Source organism: Charadrius vociferus, unplaced genomic scaffold, assembly GCF_000708025.1.
Source record: "Charadrius vociferus isolate BGI_N301 unplaced genomic scaffold, ASM70802v2 scaffold161, whole genome shotgun sequence".
Lineage (NCBI taxonomy): Eukaryota > Metazoa > Chordata > Aves > Charadriiformes > Charadriidae > Charadrius > Charadrius vociferus.
In genome coordinates, this window is record NW_009646928.1 from 3,958,958 (window position 1) to 3,969,802 (window position 10,845).

General features: G+C 37.6%; 1 protein-coding gene across 1 annotated transcript in view; it reads left to right on the forward strand.

Moving 5' to 3' along the window:
- The window catches only part of LRP2 (low density lipoprotein receptor-related protein 2), a 131,118-nt gene that overhangs the window by 71,765 nt on the left and 48,508 nt on the right, over positions 1–10,845 (forward strand). The window contains exons 33-41 of the mRNA XM_009894577.1: positions 2,704–2,847; positions 3,754–3,863; positions 4,971–5,148; positions 5,495–5,708; positions 6,189–6,428; positions 6,563–6,751; positions 7,814–8,734; positions 9,273–9,438; positions 10,280–10,438. Coding sequence (XP_009892879.1) covers positions 2,704–2,847; positions 3,754–3,863; positions 4,971–5,148; positions 5,495–5,708; positions 6,189–6,428; positions 6,563–6,751; positions 7,814–8,734; positions 9,273–9,438; positions 10,280–10,438 — 2,321 coding nt within the window. The remainder of the gene's footprint in view (positions 1–2,703; positions 2,848–3,753; positions 3,864–4,970; positions 5,149–5,494; positions 5,709–6,188; positions 6,429–6,562; positions 6,752–7,813; positions 8,735–9,272; positions 9,439–10,279; positions 10,439–10,845) is intronic.

Sequence of the window (10,845 nt, forward strand, 5' to 3'; positions counted from 1 at the left end):
TCAGCAGTAAGTGTTCATTCTTGGAAAATTAAAAGTAGTTCTCTTTTTAAGGAAGGCAGTGTCTAGGTCCTGTAGAAGTATAATGGTAGATAAGGAGATTTCTGTAGTTATGTTTTACAGAAACAATTCACACTAACTTGTTACCTTTCATCCACACAAGATTTATGGGTTTGTTTTTTCCCAACCCATTTCCCTTACATTTTGCAGGTTTGAAGTAAAAATAAGTTTAAAAATCACTAATTTTAGAGCCTTTTCTGTGTCACTTATAAAGGAATTATGATTTGTTTAATTATTTATACTTTTAAAATTGGAACGTTTAGTTCCCACGAAGTATTTAAATAGACCTATTTAAGCAAACCTTTGCCCAAGGAACTAGATAAGAACTCAGGAATCTGTTTGATCCTCCGTGCAGTCTGAAAAAATGTTCTTGACAGATCTCAGCCAGCAGATACAGCTGACATTTACAAGAGGTTGAACAGTTCTGTAGGAGGTCATGGGCTGATATACCCATTAACAGAGCTGGCAAGTGAAATGCCAGGTGCCTCTGCAGGCTGAGTGTGGGTAAGTGCTGTATTTCAGTTCTGTCTTGAGCTCCAGCCTGATAAACGCATGACTGTGGGCTGTGCCCCCTATCTGTACCCGTGACCTGCAGGCCTCAGGCTGCTGTTGCTCCCCAACAGAGCTGAGACACCTGTACCAGTCATGGCTCGCTCTCTGAAAAAAGATATTTCTCTAGTTTTTAATGACAGAAGCATATTTACCTGCTTTCTTAATTGTAGTGCTTGTCCATTATCACAAGGCCTCTTCCTTAACACCCTGTTTTGCCTCCATCCTTTGCACATTTGGGTTTTCCTGGGGTTTGTCTACACTTGCATAGTTTGTAGCTGTGATTTCACTGCCAGTGTTGGCAACAGTTGAAGCTGCAGTTAGAGCTCAAGTGAACATCCATCAACTTGTTCACCCTGTCTGAAACAAACTCAGGAAACAGAGGTAAATATCAAAGTCCTCCCTATTCTACTTGAAAAACACTTTCAAAGTATTTTTTCTTTAGCTGTCATGTTCCATAGATTATTAATTGTTAATGTCAATAATAGGCAGAATAATTCCTAACTGTCTTTGAAGGGCCTATCATACTAGCCACTCTTATAAATATGCAATGTCCATCGTGTTTTCAAAGTAGGGTTTATACAGTACCAAAAGTTATCCTACTTGCCTGCTTTCTTTCTGTAGGCCTGGGGATTCAAGGACAGGTTAATCTGCAAAGAGCATTACATTGTTAGGATTCAGCAAGTAGTGCCCTCAGGTGTTTGAGAAATTCTACCTATTTAAGCCAGCAGTGAATTTGGCCTGGAGTTCTTGTTCAGATTTTTGCCACCTGGTATGTTGATTCCTCTCTGAAGCACCATTTTCAATTCTGCAATGAGATATTTAGACAGTATACTGATACCATGGTAACAAGGCAATTAAGAATATGCATGGACCAAATGATCCCTGGGTGCCTTTCCTAAAGTTGATCCTACCTTGTTTCTGCTCTGAGATGGCAACTGCAACCTGTTCTCCATTTTTTACTGCCTGGGTCTGCTCTGTCTCTGCCTCTACCTCCTCCCTTCCTGAACTGGGCTGGTGTTAGCTGCACTGCTTCTGTCTTCAAGTGATGCAAAGTTTAGGCTCTAATGGTGCCCTGTGTGTCCTGTCCCTTCGACTTGGCAGTGCCCCTTTGTCTTTCCAGCAGAACAGACGTACTGCATGTGTTGCCTCAGTGAAGAACTGGGGTGGTGAGTCCCAGTGCTGCCTTGTTGATGAGCCTGCACCACAGAGTCAGATCATCCCAGGACAGGCGCAGCATGTCTGCATCAGTGGAGGAGGAAGTAATTAGTGAGGAGAGAGAAACAGATTTCAACACTTGCTCACAGCTCCCCTAACCCTACTGACCTCTTCTCCAAAAGGCTTAATAATGTGCGATAGCTGCTGGTATTTCAATTGTGCGTTAATACTAGCTGTGAAAGATTCACATGTTAATACTCAGGACTTCTGCAGAACCCTTGTAAAACCGACATAACCTGAAGAAAGCTCAGGAAGGCAGCTAGAGTAACCACTTCAGACCTTTATCTGGCTTGTCTCTCTGTTCAGTGCTTGTTTATATCATGCTTTACCATCACACACTGTAGCTAATACTACAGAATCTGCAAGTCATAAGTTATCACTTCAAGGATTACCCTTATGAAGAAACCTGTAAGGATAACCTTAGTCTTGATTCTTGCTATTACAGCTTATTAAAAATTTGGTTCTTAAATATTTATGCATGGAGAAAACACTATTTTCCTTTACTAGATTTCAGGTATATTCAAGATGGTTAACTGAGGTATCCGGGTAAAAATCTTTTGATAATGAAATACAAGTTACAAGTTACAAATACAATACAAGAAGTGGGTCTGTATATAGCTTAAATGTATACGTCATTTTATTTCTGTCAATCAGTTGGTGGTTGGTGAACAGTAATGCCTCTTCACACTGGATAATAATGATTTACAATAGTATTTTTACCATGTTTATGCATTGAGCATATACAAATACATTTCTCTCTACTGGATTTTCATTTTGCTAAGAAAAGATTGTGATATAAAGTAAGTGCTTATTTAGTTGGAATAGAACAGTGTTTTCTGCTCCTGACATTTTTTCACTTTTGTTATCTTTTTTTCCAAGGGTGAAATTCACAGAGTGAGGTCAGATGGAGCCAACAGGACAGTTTTTGCTCCCGCAGCTGTTATTGGTGCTCCTATTGGTCTAGCATTGGACTGGATATCTGCAAACCTGTATTACAGTAACCCAGGGACGCAGTCAATTGAGGTAATTATTTAAGAGGGACAATTGGAAAGTAAGAGCCTATATTTTTCACTGCTATGTATACAGGCTGAAATTAGGAATATTTTTTTTAGTGAAAAACTGAAATTAGATTCACTTTAAAATGCAAACAGTCTGTAGAAAAAAATTTTACAAACTTGAAGAGATAAAACCTAAATTTGAGCATAGTCAAAAAGATTGAAAGCAGTATATTCTCGGAACTTTATTTTGTGCATAGATCTCTTCTTTCTTTTTTTTTTTTTTCTTTTTTCTTCTTCCCCCTTCAAGTCATTAGGCTTCTGGTGTTTGACACACAATCTTTCTGATCACTAGAGTTACTGGTATTATTACTATTCTCACTTCAAATCAGTGCCTCTAATAGTAAAGGACCATTGCCCTCAAACGCTGTTAAGATCCACTCCCAAATGCTTTCATATCATATTATGTAGCTTTCTGGAGACTAGCAGTCTGATGGTATGTGAAGGATAAAAATGTGATTTAGTGTAAAGAGGATAAACAATAATGCAGTAATGACTGTGAATAAGCCCAGTAAATAATGCTCTTATCCCAAAATATAAACGCATACTATTAAATTAAAAGGCAGCTAATTTAAACAAATAAAATTGAATACTTTCTAAATCAACATTTCATCAACCTGTGCAGCCTGTAATGCCTTCAAGATATTATAGAAGCTGAAAGATTTTGATTTTTATACCTAGGATGCTTATTTGTTAACTTAGGCAGGTTCAAGGGGTGCGTGTTAGAGTACAGAACAATGTGCTTTTTCTTTGTGTTGTTTGAGAGAGTCTTCTGCAATTTCAACTCCCTTGGATTTAGACTTCCTTCCTTTAATTGGAAAAATCTATCGTAAGTTCTATATTACATACTCTGATGAGTTCAGTGTTTGTGTAGGTCCTGAAGCTGCACGGTGACATGATGTACAGGAAAACACTGATTACCAATGATGGCACCTCCGTGGGAGCTGGCACGCCGATTGGTTTGACAGTTGATCCAGCAAGAGGGTAAATTTCCAAAATTGCTGTTGTCTTTGCACGAGTATATTCTCCATGTTTTTCTTAATTTTTAGGGTCTTCAGCTTCCATCCTGGATTTGACATGGTTTTCTTTTTTTCATATTTGTGCAGAATTTTTAAGTCCTCTTTTTAAGTCCTAGAAAATAATTGCCTGGCTTCATAAATTGTTGCATAGATGTTCATTCTCCTAATTTGCCATATACTTATATGGTAGAACTTTTAAATTAAAAAGGATGTCAGAATATTATGATTGTGAAAAAAATCTCTGAAAAATGGGAACCCAGAATAAAGAGAGCTCTAAAGTCTTTCTTTGTAATACCTTGAGATGTCTGTCTTGAGGCCTATCTATAGTAGAAAGACACACTACATGGGAAGAATGTCACATGTTGAACAGCATAGCACTAAATACAATTTTACTGCTTTCTCCCCAGAAGAGCTGTAATTGGCTTCTTTTCCAATGGAGTACTCAAAGTTGCAACATGGTCCTTTTTTTTTTTTTTTTTAATAATAATAAAAAAATCTCAGTGTTCCATAGGACCATATTCATAATGAGACAGTTCTGGTGACTTGTCAGGGTTTCAGATGAATTCATGCCTAACTTTTTGTCCCTCGTTGGGAGTCTGGCTGCCATGTGCCCCAGGTGTTCTTCAAAAACGGAGGCCAGGGTGGTGCAAATATTCGCCAGAGCCAGATAATTCATATAATATTTTTAATTCTGAATTGGAACCAAACTTACTTCTGAAACCTTGCAGCCATCTGTGAAACAGAATTAATATTCTCCTGCTTTCTTGTTATAGTCCTAATACTTTACTGAGTTTACCTGCTGATGGTATTGTGGGATGATACAGGGGAGGTTATGGATTACTAAAAATGATTTAACAGGCATTGTTCTCTTGAAAAAGAGAACAAGGATTTTTCTCTTTTTTTCAAACAAGTTCTCTTTTTCATTGTGCTCTGGTTCAAAGTGATCTCTGCTCAGCCTATGCTGAAGTAATTGGCTGACAAAGGATGGGGATTTAAGCATATGCTCAAGTGACTCCAGTCCATTGAGCTCTGTTATCAGCTTTGCTAACAGATGTGATAATGTGTGTTACAGGAAGCTGTACTGGACAGACCAGGGAACTGACAGTGGAGTCCCAGCAAAGATTGCCAGTGCAAACATGGATGGAACAGGCATACAAACCCTATTCACTGGCAACCTTGACCATGTAGAGTTCATTACCATTGACATTAAGGAACAAAAGTTGTACTGGGCTGTCACAAGCACAGGAGTGGTAGGATAATTATTTTAATAATTGCTTTTTTAGATGTTCATCTATATCTGCCTGTGGCTCACATGAGTAATTCAGTTACTTTAGTTTACTCATACAACTGGGAGTTGCAGGACCAAGCAAAATCTGAATAACTGTTTTCCTAGTTACCATTAGAAATATATGAGGAATTTGAATGAAAACCCAGAAATCATTATTGACATCATGCTGACCCTCTTCTTCCTACTGCGTACATAAAGATCTCATGCATGAAGAGATTTTAGTAGCATTTGTTGCATTTTAATTTTTTATTGTAACATTAATCTTTTATTATAAGAATGTAATATTAAGCTTTAAACTGATTTCTTAGATAGAGAAAGGCAATGTGGATGGTACAAATCGTGTGACTCTGGTGGTTCATCTTTCTCATCCATGGGGAATCGCTGTGTATGATACCTTTCTGTACTATACCGATCGAGATTATGAAGTTATTGAACGAGTTGACAAGTCAACTGGAGCAAACAAAGTAGTACTGAGAGATAATGTGCCAAGACTGAAGTGCCTACGTGTGTACTACAGAGACAGTGAGTATTTGCTAAAGAGGTATTTCAGGATATCCAACTTGTGAAAATTCAGACTTCTGTCAGAGGCAGAATGCATGCTCTTTCAAAGGAAATAGTTTGATTAGACTTTCAGGAAAAGGGTCAGAAGCATTTCACCTGGTTTTGGTAAAGAGATGTTCCACCATCCAGTTAAGGCATCTATTGGCACATGTAGTTTTACTAAAATATAATCACTGTAATATTGACTAAATAACAAATTTTGTTACTTTGGCTTCAAATTCATATATCCATTTTATCTGATTCTTGGCTCCAATAACCTTAGATGGCAAGAAACCAGCAAATCGTTGCTAATGCTTATGTGCTAAAATGTACAATGTTGAAGATCTTTATTTTTGTCAGATGGTTGTTAATTCTGTGCAAGTATATGAATTTGGTTATATGTCTGTGGAATTTGTGATGATACAGTTCAGATTTTTATGTCTTGCCATGTGTCTTTCACAGATTCCGCTGGTTCCTCAAATGGCTGCAGTAATAATATTGGAGTTTGCCAGCAGCTTTGCCTGCCTGTACCTGGTGGATTATTCTCCTGCGCCTGTGCTACTGGCTTTCAACTAAATCCTGATAACAGAACCTGTTCCCCATACAGTTCATTTGTAATTGTTTCTATGCTTTCTGCAATTAAAGGATTTAGTCTAGAGACATCTGACCACTCTGAAGCCATGGTACCACTGGCAGGAAGAGGTATGTGGATACTATAGTGGAAAAAAAATGTTATAATGCCTAATATTTTGACATTTCTTGCTGGCATAGCACATGTCTTAAATAAGTTACTTTATATCCAAGATAATTAATTATTACTTTCCCAAATATTTCAGGACGAAATGCGCTTCACGTGGATGTTCACATGCCTTCTGGTTTCATTTACTGGTGTGACTTCAGCAGCACAATTTCTTCTCAGAATGCAATACGTAAAATTAAACCTGATGGTTCTTATTTTAGAAATGTTGTTACAAATGGAATAGGACGAAATGGGATCCGTGGCATTGCAATTGACTGGGTAGCAGGTAAGTATAGCTGAATTTAGGAAAATGTTATTCTTTACAGATTGTAAAATTTTTAGACTCACATAGATGGATCCTAAAGGAACTATGTTGAATGGAAGTCCTATGATTCGAACTTATGTGTCCATGGACTGATTTTAAAAAAAGGAAAAGTAATGAATGGCTCTTATTTTTATATATATGTGCAAAAATGAAAGTTTATCAGAGCAGATGTATAGAACCTTTTCTGTCATGAAGCTTTCATATTGGTCTGAGGTGTCTGTCTGTGCATTCATAAGTAGCTGTTATCCAGTGTACTACTATGCTTTACTACCATGATGAAAAACATGTACCAGAGAAGAGTGCACAAAAATTGTCTGATGACATGGTTAGTAAGAAAGAAGGACTCTTCATCTACCATCATATTGCTGTGTACAAATCCTATAAATTATAATGAAAAGTAAAGAAAGCAGAAGAAATACTTTGAACGTATTAGAGATTAATTCAAATATTAACTCTTCAGAAAGTGTTAATCAACTCTAAGCAGCTGACCATTACCATAAATACCTTTATTTTATATGTATACATATTATATATATGTTTTGCAAAGGTTCTTCTGTTGATTGATAGGCTTGTTGGGATGAGTTTAGAATAATCATCTGCTGTATACACTTGATTTAGTTACTGTATACAGTGCTGTGCCATAACATGGTTTTCATAGTTGTGTGTTGTAAAAGGTAAAGGGATAAGAGTATGGAAGGGCAAGCCAAAGGTTTAGATTAAAAAAAAAAAAAAAAAAAAAAAGTACACCTAATGAACAACTGTAGTTAATGCACTTTTGATCTTATACCACTGATTTTTTCCGTGGCAAACAATGAGGATTTAGAAATTCATTGTCAGTTTGGGTGTCATCTTTCTAATTCCTCAAAGTGTTGGCAAATACCTTATGCTTCCAACTACTAAGATGTTTGTGGATATTCATTTTGTGGTTTAGTATTTTATCAGCTCATGTTACTCAGCTGTTGATGCTATATATTAACTTCCTGTTTTGTTTTTCTGCTTTTTTTTTTTTCTTCTTTAAATAAGGAAATCTTTATTTTACAAATGCATTCCTGACAGAGACTTTTATAGAAGTTTTGCGTTTAAACACAACTTATCGCCGTGTTCTGCTTAAAACTACCATAGACATGCCAAGGCATATAGTAGTCGACCCAAAAAACAGATATCTATTCTGGGCAGATTATGGGCAAAACCCGAAGATTGAACGTGCATTTCTTGACTGCACCAACAGAACAGTTCTTGTGTCTGAGGGCATTGTCACACCTCGTGGGTTGGCCATAGATCACAGCAATGGCTACATTTACTGGGTGGATGATTCCTTAGATATGATCGCAAGAATTCAGCCTGATGGTGGTGATGTTGAAATAGTACGCTATGGCAGTCGCTATCCAACTCCATATGGTATCACTGTCTTTGGAAATTCTATGATCTGGGTGGATCGGAACCTGAAAAAAGTCTTCCAAGCCAGCAAGGAGCCAGGCAATACTGATCAACCAACAGTAATACGAGACAACATTAACTGGCTAAGAGATGTTACCATTTACAATAGTAATTTCCAGTCACGTTCACCCCTTGATGTCAACAACAATCCTTGTTTGGACAACAATGGAGGCTGTTCTCATCTGTGTTTTGCCCTGCCTGACATGCAGACACCCAAATGTGGTTGTGCCTTTGGAACACTAGGCAGTGATGGCAAGAGATGTTCCATTTCAACTGATGACTACCTGATTTTTGCTCTTGAGAATGCTCTCAGAAGTATCCACCTCGATCCTGAAAATCACAGTCCTCCCTTCCGCACAGTCAATGTGTTAAGAACTGCAGTGGCCCTGGATTTTGACAGCATAAACAACCGAATATATTTTACACAAAGTTATCCTTCAGGGACAGGAAGAATCAGTTATGTTAGTATTTATTCAGGAGTTGGCTCTCCAACAGTAGTTGCATCTGGTAAGTGCACTGCAATGTGATCCAAGTAATTGGATATTGAAAAAATGGACTGCAGCAGCAAGCAGTAGTTAATATTTTTATGCTAATGGACAAGGTAGGCTGTTTAGTTAAGGTATCTGATGAAATGGTCCTTTTGACTCTTCTTGGTTTTTTCCTCTTCTGAGATTTCACCTTGATCACAATGAAATGGAAATATAATACTGGTTAAATATTATGATATATAAAAAATTATATGTAATAAATTAAAATTATGTATAGTAAATTAATATTTTGGAGTGAGGGATGATTCCTTGTACTTGGAGAACAGCAACCAGAACTTAGGTCTGTGTGAGGAAAAGATCTTTGTAACCCTACTGCTTACACAGGACTGCCTGAGTCCTAAGGTATTAGTTCTTCAGATTTTTAAATGGACAAATTTACATTGATACCAATGGCATTTCAAAGAGATCTTTGGCATTGCCACATTAGAATAGGCAAAGAGTATTGCAGTATCTCAGGAAACTGTACTGAACTTGTGTATTGTTTGCATGTGTCTAAGACCTGGGGACTCCAGATGGCATAGCCTTTGACTGGATCAACAACAGAGTTTACTACAGTGACTACCTCAATCAGACTATCAGCTCGATGGCTGTGGATGGATCTAACCGCACAGTGATTGCCCGGGTTCCACGACCAAGAGCCATTGTATTAGATCCCTGCAGAGGGTATGTGTTGCACTTTGTATGCTTTATTTTGACTGAAGGTGAAACTACAATTTAGACTTCAACAAAGACTGCCAGATACTTCCTGTTCTGAGCCCTAACCTCGAGCTGTGCATAACCATCCTAGATCTAACTCTTTAGGATTAAGTTTTCTAAGCTGATCTCAGCCTCAGAGATGTGAATTTTCTTCTGAGATTTTTGGAACATTTATGAATGTGTAGTGCATGAGGCTCCACTTAGTGAGGATGAGAGCCAGGTACTGGGGGTAAATGAGAACAATGTTCAAAGCAGGTGTTTGTCAAGCAACTAACCATCCACCACTTGCTGTGTAAGGCAGGAAAAAGGGTATTTGTTTCACCAAGATTTCTTCAAGAATGTCGTATCACAATAATCAGGTGGCACTGCCAACAGATCTCTCTATTTAGAGTCCTGTATGATCTTTCCCCTTTTCTGTTGTACTTCTTGAGTGCCTCAGAAGAATTCTTCTTTCAGTATTAAAACATTCCCTGAGAGGCTGGGGGCATTACAGTGTCATACTGTATTTCTAATTTCATTATTAATTATACTGTATTTCAAATGAAGAAAGAGAAAGAGATTAATTGACTTTACTGGATTCTTATAGGAGCTGGAAAAGCTTTTTTGAAGTTCACTCCAGTGGACCCCAGTGATCCCTGCTAAAAGAAGATTCTCATGTCAATGTGGGCCAAAATAGAGGAAAAATTGCTTTTCCACTAGTTGTGCACTGCACAGTGAGGGACACCAGGGTGGAAATAACCTGGAGTAGATAAGAGCTTTGTGAACTTTATTTGTTGAAAATATAACTTTGTAGTAACTTTATTGACAGGTATATGTATTGGACTGACTGGAGTTCAAATGCAAAGATAGAACGAGCTACACTTGGAGGAAACTTCAGAATACCTATTGTGAGCACCAATTTGGTATGGCCAAATGGGCTCACCCTGGACTATGAAGAACAGCAGCTATACTGGGCTGATGCAAATCTGTATGTATTGATAACACACTTGTTGGTTTACAGTCGGTTAATTTTTTAATAGATCTATTATATATTTTTCCTCATTTTTTAAACTGTTTTTCAGCATTTCAATTGAATTTGGTACTTTGTATTATAGAATGTTGAGTTACTTAATAGCAATGCGATGTCAAGTCTCGATATTGTTGTGGAACTATTGTGCAATAAGAAGTTGTTATGCCACAGTGTAGATTTACTCTACTGCTTTATGGCATTTATGCCAGCTGGCAGTTTGTTGATCTTATGTGCAACTCAGGACTTCTATAAGCATCTTCTCTAACAAATACAATCCCAGTGCACATTTTACATCATTCATTGCTCATGGTTCATGCCTATCACCTGTGAAATTTGGTATGATGTCCTTGCTGTTGCCTGCCCTT